This window comes from Mirounga angustirostris, unplaced genomic scaffold, assembly GCF_029215605.1.
Source record: "Mirounga angustirostris isolate CCGP_5_RB_7025 unplaced genomic scaffold, mMirAng1.0.hap1 SCAF_5, whole genome shotgun sequence".
Classification (NCBI taxonomy): domain Eukaryota; kingdom Metazoa; phylum Chordata; class Mammalia; order Carnivora; family Phocidae; genus Mirounga; species Mirounga angustirostris.
In genome coordinates, this window is record NW_026991713.1 from 61,220,617 (window position 1) to 61,244,387 (window position 23,771).

At 52.3% G+C, this 23,771-nt stretch overlaps 2 protein-coding genes across 5 annotated transcripts in view; one reads left to right on the forward strand and one right to left on the reverse strand.

Moving 5' to 3' along the window:
* Nucleotides 1-1,953: 1,953 nt before the first annotated feature.
* Nucleotides 1,954-23,771, reverse strand: part of LOC123842593 (keratin, type II cuticular Hb6) — a 34,297-nt gene continuing 12,479 nt past the window's right edge. For both annotated transcript variants that reach the window (XM_064591207.1, XM_064591206.1), the window contains 9 exons: nucleotides 8,567-9,400; nucleotides 7,648-7,856; nucleotides 6,874-6,934; nucleotides 6,020-6,115; nucleotides 5,625-5,789; nucleotides 5,236-5,361; nucleotides 4,760-4,980; nucleotides 2,831-2,862; nucleotides 1,954-2,683 (listed from right to left, as the gene is read on the reverse strand). In XM_064591207.1, coding sequence (XP_064447277.1) covers nucleotides 2,520-2,683; nucleotides 2,831-2,862; nucleotides 4,760-4,980; nucleotides 5,236-5,361; nucleotides 5,625-5,789; nucleotides 6,020-6,115; nucleotides 6,874-6,934; nucleotides 7,648-7,856; nucleotides 8,567-8,935 — 1,443 coding nt within the window. In that variant the 5' untranslated portion in view covers nucleotides 8,936-9,400 and the 3' untranslated portion in view covers nucleotides 1,954-2,519. The remainder of the gene's footprint in view (nucleotides 2,684-2,830; nucleotides 2,863-4,759; nucleotides 4,981-5,235; nucleotides 5,362-5,624; nucleotides 5,790-6,019; nucleotides 6,116-6,873; nucleotides 6,935-7,647; nucleotides 7,857-8,566; nucleotides 9,401-23,771) is intronic.
* On the forward strand, nucleotides 18,232-23,311 carry LOC123841332 (keratin, type II cuticular Hb1). Of its 3 annotated transcripts, none has more exons than XM_064591209.1 (10): nucleotides 18,232-18,600; nucleotides 19,311-19,519; nucleotides 20,126-20,186; nucleotides 21,110-21,205; nucleotides 21,436-21,600; nucleotides 21,864-21,989; nucleotides 22,242-22,462; nucleotides 22,732-22,763; nucleotides 23,049-23,184; nucleotides 23,272-23,311. In XM_064591209.1, the coding sequence occupies exons 1-10, from the start codon at nucleotides 18,232-18,234 to the stop codon at nucleotides 23,309-23,311; spliced, it is 1,455 nt and encodes a 484-aa protein (XP_064447279.1). The 3 variants fall into 3 exon arrangements, with proteins under 3 accessions (XP_064447279.1, XP_064447280.1, XP_064447278.1); XM_064591210.1 differs by having other exon boundaries at nucleotides 23,049-23,105; nucleotides 23,250-23,311; XM_064591208.1 differs by having other exon boundaries at nucleotides 23,049-23,311.

The window sequence follows — 23,771 nt, forward strand, 5'->3', positions numbered from 1 at the left end:
GCTCCTGTATGCTTTAGATTTCTCGCTTTTTCCTAGTCAATCTCTCATTACTCTAATCCCCTGTTATAGTTAATAATTCTTTATATTAAACTTTATCTGTTCACATTATTGTCTTCTGATTAGACCCTGACTGGTACGCCCTGATCAGCCACTCTAGCTGGGTTCCCAGCCATGTGAAACGAGACTGTTTTGGACCTCACAGACATCCTAGCACCCCAAACAACATCACATAAAGTAGAGGAACTTCCCCTTAGCCCACAGAATCATAAGGAATGGGAAAACAGGTTTCCTTGCTATCTGAACACAGGGCATTCCTATGAAACATTTCATAAGCTGATATGACATTAAGGAAGAAGTGTCTACCATTAATTTATGTGGAAAAATTTTGTGAGCACCCCAGACTCAAAAATATAGCCCCTCTTAGGCTTTTCTGCTACCTTAGGACACATCTTGCTAAGAGCGCACAAAATAAATCAAGATAAAGCACAGATGCTTTATCAGAACAGACACAGTTCAAAAAGCCGTGGCAGCTTGATGTTGAGATGCTGAGTGTAGTTCCCAGGGAAGAAGCTTGGGGGCGCCACTCTCCCAGCTGGGCTGTGCGCTGCCTCTGTAACAGCTGGCTGCAAAACAGATGCTGAATGCTATATTTGCTTTTCACCTCTTTTTGTAAAAGGGAAAATCCGCTTTGGATTTCTTTCAATCAGTGAAAACAGGTAATACGGTCTATGTCGTTTGTAAAAGTGAAGAGTTGGAACGACAGTTTCAAAAAGCAGAGGATACCTGTATTGTTTTAAGCCTCTAAATTTTGGAGTGGTTTGTTACAAGCAATAAATATCTCACTACAGGGCGCCTGGGTGGCTCAGTTGGTTGGGCGACTGCCTTCGGCTCAGGTCATGATCCTAGAGTCCTGGGATCGAGTCCCGCATCGGGCTCCCTGCTCGGCAGGGAGTCTGCTTCTCCCTCTGACCCTCCTCCCTCTCATGCTCTCTGTCTCTCATTCTCTCTCTCTCAAATAAATAAATAAAATCTTTAAAAAAATTAAAAAAATAAAAAAATCTCACTACAACCTAGTAGGTGTTGTTATTCCATTTACAGATGAAAAAGCTAAAGCTGAGTGAGGATTAGTGACTTGCCCCATTACAGAGGAAGTAAATGGCTGAACCAGCATTCAAACATAGGTTTGTATTAACAACACCCTTTTAAATACAGAATCTCACTTAGGGAGCCAGAAGGGACCTTAGGAATATTATCCAACCTCCTTCACTCTATAGCCGAAGAAACTGAAGCTCAGACCGTGGAAGGAGTTTGCCCTACGTCACACATCTGGGAAATGGCAGGGTCAGGACTCTGAATTAGAAGCCTACTCCCGACTTTAAGCCCAATGCCCTTCCTCTCCCCCCAGTTGCTTGTCTCACACTCCTTCCTTCCATTCTCATCTTCATACATTTCCTCATGCTCTTTCCTCTCCAGGAATGCCCTTGGGGGACAAAATCATCCTGGTCCAGAATGCCTACAGCATATTTGGTCTTTTCTAGAGATATGTTTTGTTGTCACAATTGGGGGGGCGGTGCCCTTGGCATCTGGTGGGCAGAGGCCCGTGATGCAGCTAAGCATCCTGCAACGCACAGGACAGCCCCCAACAAAGAATGCTCCAGCCCAAAATGTCAATACAGTTGAAGCTGAGACACCTTGGTCTAGAGAAATCCATGACCCCACAAGATCCCCTGCATCCATAGGTTCTTTTTTATTTTCTCAAGGCTGAGGTTGCTCAAGGCCAGAGGGGCAGCACCCACTGAAGTGGTCGTAACTCAGTGCATGGGGAGGTTCCTGAGGAAATCTCTGGCAGGGAGCTCCTGTCACGGGACATCCCCGGCATTTTCAAGACTCTGAGTCACCAGGTTTGATAAGCTACAATTAGTTTATTGGAAACACAGAGTGAAACAAAGGCAAAGAAACAGACTGGCAGCGGAGACATGGGCTTTGTCGAAGCCTCTGCCGGCAGCCCTGGAAAGAGGTGCTCTTCCCTCCCACGGCTCATGGCCCTCACAGAGTTTCAGGAAAGCCACCATCAGCATTCCCCACCTCCATTCCACAGGTTCAGGCACACTGGCGGGTTACCAGGAAGTGCAGACAGCGGGATTCTGGGGCCCGCCCTGTCCCTGCAAGCCTGGGTGAAGGGGTCAGGCAGGACACGTGAATCCAGCGGGAAAAAACCAGAAGGCAGAAGAAAGGATGAATCCTGAAGACAGCAAAGCCACTACTAGGAAAGGCTACGGAGAGAGGCCAAGGCGCCGCCCCAACCTCTCCAGGGCTCAGGGCGCCCAGGGGGGATGGCCCACGGAGGGAGCGGGTAGGGAGGTCGCGCAGAGTGCGCACATCTGGCCACCGGCTCTCGGGGTGGGGTGGGGGGGGCCGGCGGCTGGCGGTCGTGGGGCGGCGTTGGCGGGGCGCTCGGGATGCGGGAGGTCCTGGCTGGAGGGTGACGGGGATGCGCGCTGGCAGCGGCCGGCGGCCCCCTAGCACTTCTGACAGCTCCGGCTGCTGGCCGGGGCGCACGAGCTGGTGCCCACCACCATGTTGTCGCTACAGGGGGCGCTGCAGACTCTGCTGGTGACAGCAGGGGCAGCACCGGAGGCGCAGAGATCACCACAGACGACGCCCCCGCGGGAGCTGCTGACGCCTGAATGGGGCACAGAACACATCAGGCTCGGCCACAGCGGGCGGCGGGGGGGGGGGGGGGGGGGGGGCGGGGGCTCAGCGAAACCGGCCCTCCCCCAGGACGTGCCCCCGCCCCCACCTGGAGAAGGGGGAGCCTCGCCCTACTTACACACATTCACGGCGCCGACGCCCTCACTCAGCCTGTTGGGAAAGGAAAAGAGACAGAGGTCGGTGCCGCAGGCCAGCCTCCGGCCCCCGCGGCCAGGGCGAAAGCGAGGACTGTGCCCTCCTCCTGGACACTCGCTGAGGGGAAGGGGCGGGAAATGGGCCCATCTGGAAGCCGTAGCCCAGCCCCCGCGTGGGCTCTGGAGACAGAAGGCACGATGTGTCTGGTAGCCCTCCTTAGCCCTGCAACCTCAGATTTGCCCTGCCTCCCTTGGCCTCCCTCCTCCTGGGAATATCTTAACCAGATCCCCTGTGAGCGTGGAATCCATGGCCCATGTAGGTGCTTAGTGCCTGCCACATGGCTCACAGTTCACACATGCTGGTTTCGATCTACTTGTACACGCATTTCAGGGGCCGCAGATTTGACTTCCTAAATCTGGCCCGATTGGTGGTCTCTGGAACCTGGGCTTCAGGAAGGCAGACGTTTCCGTCTTGTCTTTTCCCCACTGCAGAGTGGACAGTGCCTACAACAATGTTTGGCTCCATAAATTACTGTTGGCGAAATTGAATGGGATTTTAGAACCCATTTAGAACAGGTTCAGAGACTGTCTACACAAGTTCCCTCATTTGACAAATGGAGACACTGAGGCCCAGAGAGAGGAAATAACCAGTGATAGAGGCAGGGCTACGATTCAGGGCCCCTAACTCCACGCAGCCCTCATCTCCTTCCCACACAACACATTTCCTTAAGGGAAACAAATGGGAGTCCCTCTCATAGCACCGTGGCAAAGGGTTGACAACATCAGCTTCAGACATGAGGAGAATCCGCAGCCCACCACGTACTCAGCCCATGCCCAGGGTTCACAGGGAACCCACACCAAAGCTTCTGAGCTCACCCCAGGGGCCCAATGCGGCAGAGGGATGGGCTGCTCAGTTTCCAGTGCTATCTCCAGGCTTCTCTTGAACTTCCAAACTCAGTCTTGAAAGATTCTTCATTCTGGAAGTCTCCACTAATGAAACTCCCCAGGCCCAGTGAGCCACGGGGCCTCTGAGCTCTCCAAAGCAATTACTTGAGATTGTGGCAAGTCTCACCATGGGACCACTTTGATTCCAGCTATCAAACCCGTGTCCCCATCTCCCCACTGCACAGCATGCTCCCAGGGGCTCCCTCTGCCTCCTCACACTGCACTTGCTTCTGCTTGAGAGCGGGGGCCTGGCTATACACCAGAAGAGGGAGGCTCGGGGAGTGAACACCTGACCAACCCAGGGGCAACATTCTGGGAGTGATGTCCTCATAGGAGATGAGCAGCTGCCCTCCAGTCATAGGAAGGCTGAATGGTGAATGGGTCTTCCCTGCCATGTCCAAAACTAGCAATAAGCAAAAATGCTAGAACAGGACACAGCTGCCTCAAGGGACAAGTCCCTGCTGTCTGTCCCCCCTCGGTCCTACCTGCTGCGATGGAAGACCACTTAGGGGGACCCACTGTAGTTGGAATATATAACAGTGAGTTGATAAAATCCCCTGTGGCGGTGGTCATTATGGGATAAATATAAACTGCCAGGGTGGGGCCCAGGGCCAGGCTTGAGAGGAGAGCTAGAGCCTGGGTTATGTGCAACAAGGGCCAGGAAGGGAAAAGCACTTCCAAGGGAAGGTGGCTACAAGCCCAGGCTAGGGTTCTCAGGAACAACAATCCCTATGGCCTGACTCCTGGCTCTTGCGGGAGCAGATTTGCAAAAGGTTCCAATCCCATTTTAGCACATAGGTGGGCATGACTGACTCATAGAGGGCTAGAAACATACCAAAAGGACTTACTCATTACCTGTAAATGGAGGATGGGGAGATTTGGAAATGGGAGTCCAGTGATGCCAGGAGGCACATGGCACGCTGGGAACCCAGGCAAGGCTGGGAGAGAAAATAGGCTACAGTACCCACCTCTGCTCCTCGCCCTCCAGCAGCCGCCTGTAGGTGGCGATCTCGATGTCCAGGCCCAGCTTGGAGTTCATCACCTCCTGGTACTCCTTGACCAGGCAAGCCATGTCCTGCTTGGCCTTCTGCAGGGCGGCCTCCAGCTCAGCCAGCTTGCAGCGGGCATCGCTCAGAGCCGCCTCGCCCTGCTGCTCAGCCTGGGTCACTGCAGCCTCCAGCTTGGAGTTCTAGGGGCCCAGAGGAGAACAAGGTATGTTATGGTCCTGGGTTTCTCTGTCCATTTCCTGGGTGTGTCCAGTCTCTTCCCTCCCCCAGCTGGAAACACCCCAAGAACAGACCTCTCCCCTTCATCAGCTGAGTCTCCTCCAAGGGACCATAGCTAAGGACTCTAGTCATGCAGATGGGCTAGAGCATGAATGGTGAGATCCACTGAGGACACACACTGCCTGTGTGACCCTGGGGAGGCCCCAGGCAACACTTACCTGGCACTTGGCATTCTCAACCTCAGCGGTCAGCCTCTGGATCATGCGGTTGAGCTCATTGATCTCCTCCTTGGTGCGGCGCAGGGTCTCCCCATGCCGGATCACCGTGGCCTTCATCTCCTCACACTGGGGGGAAGCAGACATGCCCCTGAGGCTCAAGATGCAGTGTCCCACCCACTCAGACACCACAGATGATTGGTAAGTTGTACAGTGCTCAGCCTGTGCAACCATACGTGGCAGCCCTGCCCAGCCACTATAACCTGAGAGCTGTCTGCCCTTCTGTTACCATTCAAGGGATCGGAATCCCCAGACAAAAGAAACCTTGTTATTATATACCTGGATTCCCTGCCACTGCCATGTCTAGGAGGCAGGTGTCCTCCGCCCCTCACCTTGCTGCGGTACCAAGACTCGGCCTCAGCCCGGCTGCGGCTGGCGATGTCGTCATACTGAGCCTTGATCTCGGCCACAATGCTGTCCATGTTCAGGTCCCGGCTGTTGTCCATCTTGACGATGACCGAGGTGTCTGAGATGTGGGCATTGAGAACACGGATCTCCTGCAGACGGTGGGGGGTGGGAGGATGGAAGGATCTTGTTTACACCCCAGCCTCGTCCACCACAGTGTGGACCCAATCTTCTCAGCCCTTCCCTGGTCTCCAGGCTCTGCTCACATGACAGCCTCATGGATTGCAGCCCCAGCCCAAATCCCTGGCCAACTCCAGTCCTAGGCCAAAGCCCCCTCTTCCAGGCTGGCTGCCAGTTTTCTGCCTGGACCACGGCCCCTCACCTCCTCATACAGGCGCCGCAGGAAGTCGATCTCCTCAGTCAGGGCCTCCGCGTTGGCCTCCAGGTCTGACTTGCGGAGGTAGGCACAGTCCACATCCTGGAAAAGTGGGAGTCTTTGAGCGAAGAGGACCCATGGTGGTCATCACCCCAAGCTCCTCTCCCTTCTCCCCCATCCTTGGAGGCCAGGGGAAAGGATTCCCAGTGTTCCTATTCCCATCCCATCTTCATCTCTTCTGGCCTGCCCAGGATGGGCTTCACAACCTCCTGCTCTTCTGGGAAAAAACCCCTTTGTGCCTGGAGATGGGCCACCAGCCTCTCACTCCTCTTATGATTCCAGCTCTCCTTTGTAGCCTCCTTAATCCAAGAAGCCCATCAGACAGACTCCCTGCTTGGCCACCTTGACCCCTCCCCGGTCCCCCCGGCAGTCCTCCCAGACTCCACCTGGCCACTCCGGATTCTGCTCCATCCTCCCCACACCCTGGGGCTGCACCCCTCCTTTTTGTCAGACTTCCCACAACGTTAGACAGGATACTGTCCCTCCATAGAGAGCCTGCAGTTGCTCTGCCTCCCTGGGACCCCCGCAGGAGACCACCACTTCCGAAGCAGAGCAGGACATCCAGAGGTCAGCCCAGCCATCCACCTGCCCCAGGGCAGGGTGTTAGTGGACACTGCAAGGTTATCACCCTTCATCAGCGACCTGAATGAGCCTTTCATGACCTGATTTCTGGGATTTCCCATCTCGATGTGGCCAGGTCATGTACCCCACACTGAGGTTGAGACCCTCTGGGTCTCCCCAGGAAGAGTCTGTCATTCCAGGATCCCTGATGTCTGTGCTTCTGATCCCACATTACTCACCTTCTTCAGAGCCACAAATTCATTCTCAGCTGTTGCTCTCAGAGAAACTTCCTCCTCATACCTGAGGCAGAAGAGGACAGAGAGGGAGGTCAGGGAAGGGCAATATTAGGAACCTCCCAGCAGCCGGGACCCCAGCAGCTCTGCTGGATCTTTTCTTTCTGGCTGGATCTGGAACGTGTCTGGGATTCTCTCCCCACTTTGAATTGAGGGGTCCGGAGAGCCTATGTTCTGGGACCTCATAGCCCCATTCCCAAAGCTGCTGTGAGGTCCCCTCAGGAAGAAAATAAGGACACAGCACGCAGCCCTGGGCTAGGATTGCAGAGCAACCCCCCCTCCCCTGGGTGTCCATCCTAGCTCAGGCTGGGGGCCTATGCCACCCATCAACAACCAGCACTCAGCACCCTGGGCAGTGGGTCACCCAGAGCCCCAGAACCCATCACCCCAAGGTGCTACAGGTGGGAACTGAGAGGTCAGCGGGAGAAGGCCTGAAGCCAGCAGAAGTCCCCTCTCCCCGCCCACCGGGCCCAGGGGACAGCCTCCGAGAAGAGAAGGCCAAAGTAGGAGAGATATGTGTGCTGGGGGAGTCCCAGGCTTGGGCTCAGGCAGGCCACTGGGCACCAGTGGCACAGATGAGAAGATCCTACTGCACACGGCACCCCCCGCCCCGGCCTGCATGGCCTCTTGCCCTTCTGGGAAATTCCTCTCAAGTCTAATCCAATGGGCTCTAAGTCAAGTCCATTTCCTGTGCCCAGCGTCACTCCCGGCCGCACTCACTTCTTCTTGTAGCCCTCCAGCACCTCCTGCACGTGGTTGAGCTCCGAGGCCAGCCTCCCGCTGTCGGCCTCCACGCACTCGGCCTCCCGCCTCAGGGTCTCGATGTAGCCCTCGAACAGGGGCTCCAGGTTGCTCTCGCAGCACTTGCGGTTCTGGTAGAACTGCCACTTGGTCTCCAGCAGCTTGTTCTGCTGCTCCAGGAAGCGCACCTGCGTTCAGGGTGTGAGGAGGGGGTCAGATGGCTCCTGGTGTCCCCAAACCAGTTTGGGGTGGGGCTGGTTGCTTTAGGGTAAACTCCCAAGCCTGTAGCTCAGCAGAGATTTGGCAGAGAGGGGCAGTGGGAGACAAGGTGACTTCTGGCTTTCCTGACTGTCATCTGTGTCTGGAGTTTCCAATTTAGGGATGGGAGCCAGGGTTGGGAAAGGTCAGTCCCTGCTCTCAGGGACATTGACTTATCCAGACCTGGTGAGTCCAGGTGGCATGTGGTGTGGGGCCAGCTAGAGGTCTCTATTTTGCCTCTGACCTGGTGCCCAGCCTAGGTCCTGAGCATGGGCGGGGTACAGGAAGGCTGTGGTCTAGGACACCCACCCATAGGATGGCCCTGTGGTCCTCTTCCTATTTCTTATGTGCATTCTTGTGTCTGCGTGCATGGACTGCCCTCTTGCTCTGGCATGCCAGTTCCAAGCCTGTCCTTGTCTCTCTGTGGGGACCTGCCTGCCTGGACGGAGGTTGCATGTGATAGCCACACTATCAAATCAGGAGCCTCTGCTCTATAGACTCATGTCTTTGGTCCACGAGTGCCCTGGGTGTGCGTCCATGTCCTGCATCAGACTGGGAGCTCCCCTGGACCACATCTCCTGTCTTCAGTGCCTAGCCCAGGAACCGAAGGCTCCGGAAGGGTGTGCTCAAGGACACCCACCTTGTCGATGAAGGCAGCGAACCTGCTGTTGAGGCCCTTGATCTGCTCCTTCTCCTCGTGCTTCACGCACTGCGCATTGGGGTCGATCTCCAGGTTGAGGGGCGTGAGGAGGCTCTCGTTGACCGACACGCTGGTGATGCAGGGTGGGCTGGGCCCGCACACGCCGCCGGAGCGGTAGCCGAAGCTGCGGCCGCAGGAGCCGGCGCGGAAGGCCCCGCAGACGCTGCGGCTGCCGAAGCCCCCGGTGAGGCCGCGGTAGCAGGAGACGCCGCGGTAGGGGGCGGCCGTGATGCAGCAGCGGCCGGGCCGGGGCCCGCAGGCCGACATGCAGCTAAAGACAGGGCCAGCACAGTAAGATCCACAAGTCATGGTCCTTCTTGGGGGCAAGGGAAGCTCTGAGGAGGGAGACGTACTAATGGAGGGTACAGTGGTTGAAGTGTTTGTGTCTTGGACATCTTTGGGCCTTTTATATATGCGGGGAGCCTAATGCGTCCATGGGTTAGAAGCAATTAGATGTCTTTATTGGCTTGGGTTGTTTAGCTGCCTTGGCTCCTCCCTTAATGTGCTTAATTGGGGGCCAGATGTGGCCAAATGTTTATGGCCTTTTACCCCAAACTGCACAACTGTTTATCTTCAAAAGGCCAGCTCACCTCCCCCACACGCTCCCCATACCTCCCCATACACATTTGGTGGAACTCAGGGATTGGAGGATGGGGAGCAATGACTCAAATTAGAATGGAGGAAGGAGAAAGGCGGGGCTACGACTCCAGTACTGCCCCATTTGAAGACGTCTGTGCTGCTGTCCGTGGTGCTGATCAAACCGGCCTTGGGATACTGGGAGAATATGAGATCAATAGAAAATTATTTAAAACGGGGTGCGCTTGGTGGTTTCCCTCACATCATTAGCCCATTTCTCCACCACCAAAGCCCCAACACCCCCACACTTGCCCAAAACCCTCACCCACACCTATCAACATATTCCGTCTCTATGACTCTGTCTCTCTCCCTCCCCCCCCACCCCCACCCCCGTTCTCACACACACACACACACACACACACAGTGCATTCACATACTGGCCTTCCCACCCACAATCTCACACACACACACTCACCTTCTCATGTGCATTCTCACCTACCTCGATTTGCACACAGACCAGTCTGTAAGCCAACTTACATCATCCTGGCCAGCGTATGCTGAGAAGAGGCATTCCCTTCCTCAGACTCTTCGGGCCTAAGGGGGCACACAGTGGCTCACTGGCTTCAGGAATGCCCAACTATTTCCAACAAGGCCCCAAGAAAAGAAAGCATGTCTGGATTTCACCTCAAACTTCCATTTTCCTCCAGGGCCCAGAAAGCCTGGAGTAGACACTACTGCTATGAGTCTGTATTGCATTTGGCTCAGAATATAATAGAATAAATCTATATAGAGCCATGAGGAGGACATCCAGCCCCCTCCCACCACCTCCCCCTGCTTCAGATCTGTGCTGCTTCCTTTGCTATACCAACCCTACAATGCCCTTCCCTTTACAGCAGTTTATCAGTAATGTTGGCAGATGTCAAAACAGATCCATATTGGTGTGTTCCCCCTGTAGTGTGTATAGTGTGGACCTTGAACTCAGAAAGGCTGGATGGGAACCAAGGCTCTGCCATGAGTAGCTCTGTGTGATCTGAGGGCAAGGCACTTCATTCCTCTGGGAAGTATGTTAAGTCTTTCCTTCCAGTGCTGCCTGGGAAATTTACAGAGATGTCCACATGCTCAGTAAACTCAGTGCAGCACAGTGCAGATGTGCTTTATTAAAATCATTAAGAAGCTGGAGGCTCTGGGGCAGCATTTTTTCAGAGTTCACATTGTGGCCCACTAATAGAGGCAAACAGAATTTTTTAAAGATTTTATTTATTTATTTGAGAGAGAGAGCATGTGAGAGAGAGCACAAGCAAGGGGGAGAGGTAGAGGGAGAAGCAGACTCCCCACTGAGCAGGGAGCCTAAATGCTGGACTTGATCCCAGGACCCTGGGATCATGACCTGAACTGAAGGCAGATGCTTAACCGACTGAACCACCCAGGTGCCCAGAAGAGAACAGAATTTTAATGAAATAGACTAGAACAAAATCAAGCAGAGTAGAATAGAAAATATCAGAGTGCATTATATGTAGTAAAAATAACATTTCATCTTCTTTTTGCTTCAATTGTATGTGGTGTGTATGTGTGTACTTTGTCACCACACAAAATTATTTCTTAGTATGATTGGAAATAAAAAAATTTTAAATACTTAAAAAAGTTAAGTTTAACTTAAAAAAGTTAAATACACAGCATATCAGTTAAGAACACAGACCCAGGGTGCCTGGGTGGCTCAGTTGGTTAAGCAACTGCCTTCGGCTCAGGTCATGATCCTGGAGTCCTGGGATCGAGTCCTGCATCGGGCTCCCTGCTCGGCGGGGAGTCTGCTTCTCCCTCTGACCCTCCTCCCTCTCGTGCTCTCTGTCTCTCATTCTCTCTCGCAAATAAATAAATAAAATCTTTAAAAAAAAAAAAAAAAAAGAACACAGACCCAGATTCCAAACTGCCTAGTTTCAAAGTCCAGCCCTGCCACTTTCTAGCTATGTAATCTCAGATAATTACTTAACCTCTCTGTACCTCATGTCATGATTTATAAAATGAGGATAATAGTATCCACCTCATAAAGTTGTTGTAAGGATTAAAAGAATTAATCCTCGTAAAGCACTTAGAACAGAGCCTGACACACTCTAATTATGTAATCATATTAGTAGTTGTTATTGCTGCTAATGCTGCTGCTGTAGATATACCAGTAGGTTTGATGGAATATACCTACCCACATTCTTAAACCACCTATGTAAAATTCCCATTAATGGTGTCTATCTTAAAGGACTAGTAAAAGGATTAAATTAAAGAATACCATGGATAATGCTTAACACAGCACCTGGCACATAGCAAGTGCTCAGTAAATGTTATGTACTATTATTCTGCCACGGGGTCAGTCCAAGGAACAGGGAGGACCTGAGACCTTTCGCCATGGTTACTTCTTTTATCCTGGAAAAGAACGCAAAATCAAATGCCACTCCTTCAATCCCTACTCTAGCCCAACTGCCCCCAGGAAGCCCCAGTGATAATTTCTCCTCTTAGGCAAAGGGAAAATGTCACCAGTCCTTGAGCAACTACACTACTGGATGAAAAGAGAAGCTTGGACAGTCCAAAAAGTCTGTTATCTGTTAATAATTCATAAATTTGGGGTGCCTGGGTGGCTCAGTCTTTAAGCGTCTGCCTTGTGCTCAGGTCATGATCCCAAGGTTCTGGGATCAAGCCCTGCGTCGGGCTCCCTGCTCCTCAGGAAGCCTGCTTCTCCCTCTTCCACTCCCCCTGCTTGTGTTCCCTCTCTCGCTGTGTCTCTGTCAAATAAATAAATAAAATCTTTTAAAAAGTAATTTATAAATTTGTATGTCTTCTTTGGCCTTAACAGACCACCAGAAATCCTCAACTACAAATCAATGACGTACTCACTTATCTTGCTTTTTGCCTGATCCTAAAACCTCCTGATTGGTCAGTAGCCCAAGGATACCATGAAGTTGAAGGTGGGGGATATGACATCCATCCAGGTACAATGGAACTCCAAAGAGAGCAAGAAAAGTCAGATTTTCACTACAGCTGGACAGATGGAAGTTGGAGTTGAGGAAAACTTCCCCGGAGAGCCGGTAGTCATTGTTTCTTAAAGGAACTTGCATTATGTCTCCCATTTAGGGAAGCTTTATATAAAAGAGAAAAATTATTCTGGAGTGGCCACCATGTTTATAGAAACAGGGTGAACAAAAAACCTTCAGATCTGGGGTTACTACCTCTTCTATTAGCCTAAGTAGACCTTGGTTCAAGGGACACCTGGAAAGAAGGGGCAAATCTGGTGGTTTTAACATTTGGAAGCTCTTGTTCAAGCCTCCTTTCAGTTCATCCTTCTCCTGTGAAGAATGTTATAAGGCAGATTTCCCCAAATGGATGGTGGGTTAGATGAAATAACATCTTGTTGGAGAATTCAGTGATTCTGTGATGGCTATGTCCCTGCCATATGCTGAAGCCTGTCTTCATTTTAGAAAAAGGGAGGAAGACACTAAGAGGAGGAAGGAGACATGGATTCATGGATTGGACAGCCCTGCCCAATCTGACAGGGAAAACAGACCCACATTCATGACAAAGACCAGAAGTCTGAGAGGGCTGCTTTTCAGCTATATCATCAGATGCTCAGGAATGCAGTGCCTACTGTCAGTGCCCATTCTGGGGCAATGTAGAATGCAACTAATCTGATGGGAAAGGTAAGAAAGACTCCCTGGAAAGGGTGAGAACAGACGTCAGTAAGGAGGTAGGTGGGCAGTGTTGGTGAAAAGTGTGCATGGAGGTATTTCAGAAAGTGGACAGTAGGGAAACCTGAGCACCCTTGCAGGAGAGGCCGGGATTGTGAGACGCTGTGATAGTGGAGAACCATTTGAGGCAGAGACCTCAGAAGCAGGGAGTACTATCTCTGGGATTCTGCTTCAATGCTATAGGGTGGGAGGCAGCCTGTGGGCTCTACATCTGAGGGTACCCAAACATCTGCACACCAGGCTTGCAGGTATCCAAAGGGCTGTGCCCTTTCTAACCTTGTAGCTCATGCTTTCTGTTCACAGAAAGCAGATGCAGGCCAGGTTTCAGTGAGGGGAATTGAGGGGTGAAGGAGGGGCTATTTACATAACACTCAGGCTGTTGATGAGGGAGCTGACCCTAGGCCAGCCAACAAGCAGGACAGCTAGATTCATGAGTTGAGAGGCCCAAGTCAGAGTCCTGCCTCCTCAGCCTAAACGGCCTGGGACAGTGGCCAATTATCCATGAGAATTCACCAGAGGAAGGAGGGGCCAAAGGCCTTTGTGGGTAGCCTGGGGGAATGGGATGAAGACTGACTCAGAAGCTCTGCCCTTGGTGAGGTCCATCCCATTAACCAGGCTGAACCCCTGCACCTCCTCCAGCCTGTGAGGGTTCATTGCTCTAAAGCTGAAGCCAAGGTCGCCCACCTCTTCAGATATGTCCATACCTTGCCCTCAGTGCTGCATTCCCTCCCCCATCAACTTCCTCCTCCTCTGCTCTTCCACCCCTGCAGTGTCCCCCCACCATTCTCCCATGGGTCTTCTCATTTTTCCTCCACTGTCCTCCACTTCCCTCCCATTCCCTCCATCTCCCCCAATCTCCCCTCCCTCCCATTCTCTTTGCCCCTCCCCCAGATGGTCTTTGTCCTTTAAAAAGTAGCTCTAGAGAGTAATAGTCTAAGACCAAGCATCTTCTCTCCTCTTTTCCCTAGAAATCTACCTCCCATCCACTTCTTTTTTTCCTTCCCCAATCCTACCCTCAGTTTCTGCTTTCCCCATGGCCTTCGAGATTCTTGCCCTTGTTGGCTGGCTTTCCCTACCACTGCCATCATCATTCAGGTCAATGACTTCACTTTGGTCAAGGACACATCTACTCACTTCATCCCTCCTTCAGGCCCCAGCCAGGAATGTCTCCCTACCCAGGCCCCACTCCCAGGAATGGCTCCCCTCTGGTCTGCTTCATCTGATCCCCACCCTATCCTACCAGAAAGCTTTGCACAATTAACTACCAACCTTTGATGGCTCCATTACTCAGCACTTAATATATAGTTGGTATTCATTTCATTCATTCAACAAGTATTTATTGAGCACCTACTATGTGCCAAGCCCTTGGAATATATCCATGAACCAAACATTTGTGTTCATTGGTGTTTTGTGAGGTTTGCATTTTTGTTCACGATCTAGGTGTGTGTGTCCAGCTTTTCTCTTAGAACTAGATGCTTACCACAAACAAGGGTGAGCTCTCCTCCATCTTCTGGTCCTGAACCCTGACAGCACTATAAAGGGCCATGAAGAGTATGGTTGGGGGGGTGGGGAGGGGAAGCCAGCTTTGCCACTAACTACACAACCTAGGCAAAACTCTTAACCTTCTAAGTCTCAGTGTCCTCATCTGACACCTGCTTCAGAGGATAATTGTAAAAATTAAATTCATTAATGCATGGTGGGCAATTAGCATAGTGTCTAGTATGAAGTAAGATGAACATCAAGAGATGTTATGTTTTTTAAATTTGGAAGAATACTCATAAAATGGTTTTCTACACTGAGCATATACTACTTGCATAATTTTTTTAAATAACCACACACCCTAGAAAAACTCTTGCACAAATATACCTGAAGACACAGAAAAGAATGTTCATGGCAGCTCTGTTCATAATACAAACTCTAGAAACAACCATGAGACCATCAGGGTGGAGAGATAAATAAATTGTGGCACATTCACACAATGAGTACAATTCACTGTGAAAATGAACATTAATGCAGCTACAGGAAGCAACACTGAACAAAATAGACTAGACACAAAAGAATACACACAATATAATTCCATTTACATGAACTTCAAAAACTGGAAAACTAGGGGCACCTGGGTAGCTCAATCAGTTAAGCATCTGCTTTCCCCTCAGATCATGATTCCGGGGTCCTGGGATGGACTCCTCTGGGCTCCCTGCTTAGCAGGGAGCCTGCTTCTCTCTCTCTCCCTCTGCTATTCCCCCCGCTTGTGCTCTCTCACTGCTTCTCTCTGTCAAATAAGTAAATAAAATCTTTTTTAAAAAACTGGAAAACTAATAATTTATGTTTTAGGGATGCATACATTGGTTCTAAAACTGCAAAGAAAAGCAAGGGAATGAGCCAACACAAAATCCCAGAGAGGGGCTGTCCCTAGGCCAGAAAGGGGGTACAATCAGAATGAGGCTCATAGTAAGCGCCTAAGTTACACTATGTGTTCTTTCTTCTTATAGGTGGTAGGTACACCACCTATAAATTCGTTTGTGTGGGAACATATCTCACAATTTTACCTTCTATAAAATTCGTATTGCCAGAGCAAAGACTACAGTGGGGATCTATCCAAACTTCTTCCCTCCTCTCTTCCCCCTCCCCCCACCACAAGTCTTTTTACTCCAAGAAAACATACAGATTAAATGTCCTTTTCGGTCTTCAAAAATTATCAGCGATTAGTAAGGCTTGACGTTTAACAAAATGGTGTCACATTTGAATTTTTTAATATCTTGTCTCTTTAAATTGCTTCTTGTTTCTTTAAAATTGCTGAGGAAGGGCCAGCCATTAGTAATTAGCTCATGATTTATGCATGTCATTTTTATAAGGAGTTACACTGGTGGAGAAGGTAACACATGTGTGAGATGTACCTTGACTCACAGCGCTTCTCCTCAGGACACCAGCCAGCTGGCTTGCTAGGAGCACTGGGGCTCAATTGTGGGCAGTGCCCAGAACTGTGATGAGGATATAAAGGGTCTCGGAAGTGCTGGCCCAGCTCCCCAAACACATAAAGTGACAGCAGGTGCCACACCCCCCTCTGGATAGCCAGATGGCTGACACAGTCCATGAGCCCATGTTTGTCCTGTCACAAGGCCTCACCCCTGAATGTTTTGCACAGACAGGCCCACCCCGAGCCCTGATCTGCTCTCCTACCTTCTCTTTTCCCATCCACCGCACCCCCTTCCTCCCTCCCTAAGCCGCCCTACCTGCTTTGCCCCTAAGACACAGTAGTCACAGGAGACTGCCAGGAGCATCGTTTCACACTTCTCTTTTCTTCTCTTTCATTTAATGCAAATCTCTGTACTTCATGAGCTAATTTTTCTAGACCTGTTCTATTGGAGTGGGGTGCTTCATGGGTAAGAAGAACACAGTACCATCTGTCAAGACACTTACAGTACATCAGAGATGTACAAATAATCTTTAAAAAAATTTTTTTTAACTGCTTTTTTCTGTCCCTCCCTTCAATTCTCAGCCACAGCATCTTTTACAGATCTCCAGCCCCAGCCTCACACTGCCCCTGGGCTACACTCCCACCCCCATTGGCCCCTCCCGGTTCTAACCATCCCAACTCCCTGTGACTCTGTCCAGCTTCCTTAGACTGATTTCCCAAGCCAGAAATCCACAGCTACCCCTCCTAAACAACTTTCTCTACCCTCTTGAAATTTTCCAGAGATTGGGAAATCCAGGTGTTTTCATAGCTTGCAGGTGAGAAAGCATTGCATCTCCTGGGCTCCATTACTTACTAGCTAGGAGACATTAGGCAAGTTACTTAACCTCACTGAACCTCAGTTTCCTTATCTGTAAAATGGGGATGATGATACATACTTCATATGGTTGATGGAAGAATTAGAGATTGTTTATGGCATGTATGATATCATATAGTAGGTGGCAAAAAAAAAGAAAAGAAAGTATCTTCTTATCAAAATAGGACCTATGTTTTACTACAGTATTCTTTCTAATTATAAAAGGGAAATGTGTGCAAGTGATCTGATTTAGCATCACAGATGATAGAACAAGCTGATAATTTTGCTTCTTGGGGTGATACAATAAGAGTTATATAGCACTGTTTATGAACTATTCTGTCCAAAAAAGTTTCAGTTGAACCCAGTCAAGCCTCCAGACCAGCCCAATTCAGTAGATGCTGCTGTGATGGTGGAAATGTTCTATATCTGCTCTGTCCACTAAGTTAGTCAGTTGTTGCGTGGCCATGTGGCTCATGCAACTGGGGAACTCCAGTTTGCATTTATTTAATTTTAACCAATTTAAATTAAATAGCTACACATGTCTATAGGCTATCACATGAACAGCCCAACTCGAGAGTTAACTTCCAGTTTAAAATACAAGGGACAGAGCCACAAGTTAAGTCACATAAAACCAGTTTTTTAAAAAAATCTTAAAACTATTAGGAAAATTGAAAATGGAATGGCTAGTAAATGATTCTTTGGAAATATTAGTTTTCATGAACGTGCAGTGGTATGGTCCCAATTTCTGTACGTGTCATACTTTCTGTAACTGTCAAATAGGCAGGCAGGGATGGCACCGTGTTAACCGCTGTTCAATCCAAGTAACTAAGGGGAACATCTCAGGGTGTTTGTTATGCTATGCTTTCAGCTTTTCTATATGTTTGGAAATGCTCATAATGAAAGTTGAAAAAGACAAAAAACACAGATATTTAATAATCTGCTGGCTGCTGGCTTGATAGAAGAAACAGGATATATTTCAGGAGCCCACTGGACAGATGGAGATGGGGAAATGCAGATTTGTGTTACAGTAGCACCTCAGCCACTACTGAGATGGAAACTTCTAGACGTTATTTGTTAACACCTCAGTCTTTCCTGGGTCCCCTCCCAGCTACCCCTGACACACACACAGGTCCCCTGCTTCTCCGGTCTTCCTTCGCCTCTCCTCCCCTGGACCCCTTCCTAAATCCCCTGCCCTGCCCTTCTCTCCCCAATCTCCTCAGATGACTGCATGCCTTGCTAGGAGGGCACTTTGAAGATGAAACATGCTGAGTCCCCCTACAGCCCAGAGGTTGGCATCCTATACACAGAGGAGGGTGCGGGCCACTCCACCATTATTAAAGCACATTCTAAAGAGGTGCTGGACTCAACTAACCGCCCAAGCCCATAAAGAACAAATTGACCCAACTGCACAGCCAAGCCCTTCAGATCTGAGCATAAATAGGACTGGGGCACCTTGCAGAGCACATTGGAGTTTCCACAAGACTCCAGACCTCATCCCTGTACTCCACAACCCCGAACCTCCAGAAGCACCATGACCTGCGGATCGGGATTCTGCGGACGCGCCTTCAGCTGCATGTCGGCCTGCGGGCCCCGGCCCGGCCGCTGCTGCATCACGGCCGCCCCCTACCGCGGCGTCTCCTGCTACCGCGGCCTCACCGGGGGCTTCGGCAGCCGCAGCGTCTGCGGGGCCTTCCGCGCCGGCTCCTGCGGCCGCAGCTTCGGCTACCGCTCCGGCGGCGTGTGCGGGCCCAGCCCACCCTGCATCACCAGCGTGTCGGTCAACGAGAGCCTCCTCACGCCCCTCAACCTGGAGATCGACCCCAATGCGCAGTGCGTGAAGCACGAGGAGAAGGAGCAGATCAAGGGCCTCAACAGCAGGTTCGCTGCCTTCATCGACAAGGTGGGTGTCCTTGAGCACACCCTTCCGGAGCCTTCGGTTCCTGGGCTAGGCACTGAAGACAGGAGATGTGGTCCAGGGGAGCTCCCAGTCTGATGCAGGACATGGACGCACACCCAGGGCACTCGTGGACCAAAGACATGAGTCTATAGAGCAGAGGCTCCTGATTTGATAGTGTGGCTATCACATGCAACCTCCGTCCAGGCAGGCAGGTCCCTACAGAGAGACAAGGACAGGCTTGGAACTGGCATGCCAGAGCAAGAGGGCAGTCCGTGCACGCAGACACAAGAATGCACATAAGAAATAGGAGGAGGACCACAGGGCCACCCTAGGGGTGGGTGTCCTAGACCACAGCCTTCCTGTACCCCGCCCACGCTCAGGACCTAGGCTGGGCACCAGGTCAGAGGCAAAATAGAGACCTCTAGCTGGCCCCACACCACATGCCACCTGGACTCACCAGGTCTGGATAAGTCAATGTCCCTGAGAGCAGGGACTGACCTTTCCCAACCCTGGCTCCCATCCCTAAATTGGAAACTCCAGACACAGATGACAGTCAGGAAAGCCAGAAGTCACCTTGTCTCCCACTGCCCCTCTCTGCCAAATCTCTGCTGAGCTACAGGCTTGGGAGTTTACCCTAAAGCAACCAGCCCCACCCCAAACTGGTTTGGGGACACCAGGAGCCATCTGACCCCCTCCTCACACCCTGAACGCAGGTGCGCTTCCTGGAGCAGCAGAACAAGCTGCTGGAGACCAAGTGGCAGTTCTACCAGAACCGCAAGTGCTGCGAGAGCAACCTGGAGCCCCTGTTCGAGGGCTACATCGAGACCCTGAGGCGGGAGGCCGAGTGCGTGGAGGCCGACAGCGGGAGGCTGGCCTCGGAGCTCAACCACGTGCAGGAGGTGCTGGAGGGCTACAAGAAGAAGTGAGTGCGGCCGGGAGGATAGTCTCAGAAAGGAAAGAGGATTAAGCCAAAGCAGGATAGATTCGGGTTAGACCGCAAGAGGAACTTTCCAATAGGAAGAAGACAGTGACAGGAAGCCTGTGAGGACAAATGCTCTGGGAGTTCACACATTGGAGAGAGGGGAGCTGCTCAGCTACCTCGTCCTTATGTGTTGGTTTCATTAATTCATCAAACGTTTATTGACATCTACTCTGTTCCAGGTGCTATGCTAGGCCCTGAGGTGGGATGGGGAGGGCGGAGGGGGACACCAGAACTCGTATGGGCTTCCTGCCCCCCAGGGAGTTACAATCCAAAAACAGAAGGCCTACAAAAATGTGCACGGCACCCCCCAACCCCAGTCACCACCCACATCAGGAATGAGAACCCCTGAAACTGGAAGAGCACTGGGTGACAGGTTGGATGAGTGCCCAGAAGAAAGGGATGGACAACACACTTTTTGATTCTATGCCTACCTCCCAAAGATCCAGTTCCTGGAATGTGTTTGTCTGGGCCTTCATTCTCTTTTTTCTCTTCAAATCCCAGCCTATTAAAATTCTAGCCACTGAACCTTGTGCCCTTTATCTCCAGATATGAAGAGGAGGTGGCACTAAGGGCCACCGCTGAGAATGAATTTGTGGCCCTGAAGAAGGTGAGTGACCCCGGAATACTTGTCCCCCAACTCAGAAAGCAGGGCAGAGGCAGGAGGGAGTGATCTGTAATTCAGAGAGGCTGAGCAACTTCCCCAGAATCACATAGAGCAGCCCCCCCACCCCACCATGCCCCAGTCCTCCCGGGGTGGCCCCCCACATCGGGGTACACCGCCTGCTTCAAGCAGGGCACTCTCGTCTTCCATCCGAGGTAACTCCCATCTGGCCGATGGCCTCCCATCTCCTTCTGCCCTGTGCCTGCCAGAGAGTGGGCATTCCGAACTACTGTGAGTGAGAGTGCCCGTGAATGCTAGGGGGTGGCCGCATCCTCAGGCCGGCAGCAGCTGTGGAAGGCTGGCTGAACAGTACTGTTTTTCCTCACCCCTTAGCCTTGATCCGCCACAAATGCTATCACATGGACCCCCCCACATCCTTCCCACCATCTCCATAGGAGGAAGACAGGGGTTACCGGAAGGAAACTGAGGCACAGAGGTCAAGGGTCTTGTCCTGAGTTGCCCTGGCTTAGAAGGGGCAGAATTGATCCCTGAGACGTCTTCTTCTGACCACAGATCTAGATTGCTTTCCCTGAGGTGGGAAGGAGGGCTGGGGCATCATTAGAATGGACCCATTTTGCACCAGAGCTTGAGTTTCCGTGATAGTGCAAGGTGTGGATTCTGGAGCAATCATCCGCGTAGGTACCAGAGGAAGTGCCTGGAAACCCCACGGTCCCCCTCCCTTACCCAAACCTGCTCCTGACCCCTCTGACTGTATAAGGGATTCCACGAATGCCACGATTCCAGGCATTAGGATGAGCAGCTAAGGAGGGTCTCCACGGAGTTTGCCCAGCCCGGTGGGGGCCCTCCCAGGTGGGGAGAGCTCTGTGTGGCCTTCCCAATGAGACACCGTGCCCCCTTCTCCCCTTCAGAATGTGGACTGTGCCTACCTCCGCAAGTCAGACCTGGAGGCCAACGCGGAGGCCCTGACTGAGGAGATCGACTTCCTGCGGCGCCTGTATGAGGAGGTGAGGGGCCGTGGTCCAGGCAGAAAACTGGCAGCCAACCTGGAAGAGGGGGCTTTGGCCTAGGACTGGAGTTGGCCAGGGATTTGGGTTGGGGCTGCAGTCCATGAGGCTGTCATGTGAGCAGGGGCTGGAGACCAGGGAAGGGCTGAGAAGATTGGGTCCACACTGTGGTGGATGAGGCCGGGGTGTAAACAAGATCCTTCCATCCTCCCACCCCCCACCGTCTGCAGGAGATCCGTGTTCTCAATGCCCACATCTCAGACACCTCGGTCATCGTCAAGATGGACAACAGCCGGGACCTGAACATGGACAGCATTGTGGCCGAGATCAAGGCTCAGTACGACGATATCGCCAGCCGCAGCCGGGCTGAGGCCGAGTCCTGGTACCGCAGCAAGGTGAGGGGCGGAGGACACCTGCCTCCTTAACGTGGCAGTGGGAGAGAAGGCAGGCATTTAATAACAGGGTGTCTTTTGTTTGGAAATTTTGACCCCTAAGATGGTAACAGAAGGGCAGACAGCTCTCAGGTTATAGTGGCTGGGCAGGGCTGCCACGTATGGTTGCACAGGCTGAGCACTGTACAACCTACCAATCATCTGTGGTGTCTGAATGGGTGGGAAACTGCCTCTTGAGCCTCAGGGGCATGTCTACTTCCTCCCAGTGTGAGGAGATGAAGGCCACGGTGATCCGGCATGGGGAGACCCTGCGCCGCACCAAGGAGGAGATCAATGAGCTCAACCGCATGATCCAGAGGCTGACCGCTGAGGTTGAGAATGCCAAGTGCCAGGTAAGTGTTGCCTGGGGCCTCCCCAGGGTCACACAGGCAGTGTGTGTCCTCAGTGGATCTCACCATTCATGCTCCAGCCCATTTGCATGACTAAAGTCCTTGGTTGTGGACCCTCGAGGGCACCTGGCTCATGATGGGAGAGGGCTGTTCTTGGGGTGTTCCCAGCTGGGGAGGGGAGAGACTGGACACACCCAGGAAATGGACAGAGAAACCCAGGACCATAACATACCTTGTTCTCCTCTGGGCCCCCAGAACTCCAAGCTGGAGGCCGCAGTGACCCAGGCTGAGCAGCAGGGCGAGGCGGCTCTGAGCGATGCCCGCTGCAAGCTGGCTGAGCTGGAGGCCGCCCTGCAGAAGGCCAAGCAGGACATGGCTTGCCTGGTCAAGGAGTACCAGGAGGTGATGAACTCCAAGCTGGGCCTGGACATCGAGATCGCCACCTACAGGCGGCTGCTGGAGGGCGAAGAACAGAGGTGGGGCCCAACCCAGCCTGGCTCTGAGCTGCTCATTCCTGCCCCTTGAATAAACAGCACCCTTTCTCCTGGGTCAGGAAGGAGGCCCAGGGATCTAGGACAGCCTCTCATTCATCATTTTGGGGGAGGGGGTAGCTTGGGAGGGCTGTTCTCTCAGACCCTCTGCTTTTACCCTGACCACTTATGGACCCCACCCCCAGGGATTTGGGGAGCTCTATCTGCAACTCTGGCCGAATCACTCATGTTGCCTTTTTCTTTTTCCCCCTCAGACTATGTGAAGGCGTTGGCGCAGTGAATGTCTGTGAGTAACACAGCCCCCGTGTGCATTTATTCCCTTCTAGAAGGAATGGCAGAGTTTGGAGGGGGGGCTTCCCCTGAAAGCTAAATGGGGCTGGCATCAGAGCCGGAGGGATTTGGGGTCAGAGAGCAGGAAAGACAGCAGCTTTGGAACTAGATGGACCTAGTGTTTTAAGTAAAGATTCTCCGGACTTTGAATACACAGAGCTCAGGGCCTGGGGAGGGGCGTCCTCGGGGAAGCTGATGATCCACCCCCCCAGAATTTTGACTGAGCCTTTGGGGTTCGCAGGTGTCAGCAGCTCCCGGGGCGGGGTCGTCTGTGGGGACCTCTGCGTGTCCGGCTCCCGGCCGGTGACCGGCAGCGTGTGCGGCGCCCCCTGCAGCGGGAACCTGGCCGTGAGCACGGGCATGTGCGCCCCCTGCGCCCCGAGCACGCCCTGCGCCCCCTGCAACTCCGTCACGTCTTGCGGCCTGGGCACCGGCGGTGTGGGCTCCTGCGGCATCAGCTCCTGCGGCGTGGGCTCCTGCACCAGCAGCTGCCGCAGATGCTAGACACCCAAGCTCAAGCGGCGGGCCTCGTGTCTCTCCCACCCAGCCTCCAGGTGGAGCAAGCTCTCGACTACTTCTCTGGCACTTTGAAAGGTCTGTCCCACTCCCAGCCTCTCACATCTGTGTGTGATCCCTTCCTCCTCAGTTCTGCTGCCCGCGCTGGGAAAGGCTACCCCTAAAAAGAAGTCCCCTTGATGCCCATAGGAAGGGGGCTCAGGGGCCGGAGGGCCAGGATAAGGGCCCAACCTGCGCTGCCCTGGGTGATGGCTGTACCCCATCCCCCCAATATTCCCCTTCCATCTCTGCCGTGTTCATCTCTGTCTTGATCTGTGTTTCCAATAAATCAATGTAGCCAACTCTGAGCCTTGTCTGCACCTCTGTAATCCACAAGGGTCCTGATATGGGAAGGTCCCCAGAGTTACATGGAGCAGAAAAAGGTCTAGTCTGGGGTCTCCAGCACAGT

Coding starts and splice junctions, on each gene's coding strand:
- LOC123841332 (XM_064591208.1), top strand. CDS start 18,232: ATGACCTGCGGATCGGGATTCTGCGGACGCGCCTTCAGCTGCATGTCG. Junction 19,520..20,125: donor CTGGAGGGCTACAAGAAGAA/GTGAGTGCGGCC, acceptor CTTTATCTCCAG/ATATGAAGAGGAGGTGGCAC. Junction 22,764..23,048: donor CGTTGGCGCAGTGAATGTCT/GTGAGTAACACA, acceptor TGGGGTTCGCAG/GTGTCAGCAGCTCCCGGGGC.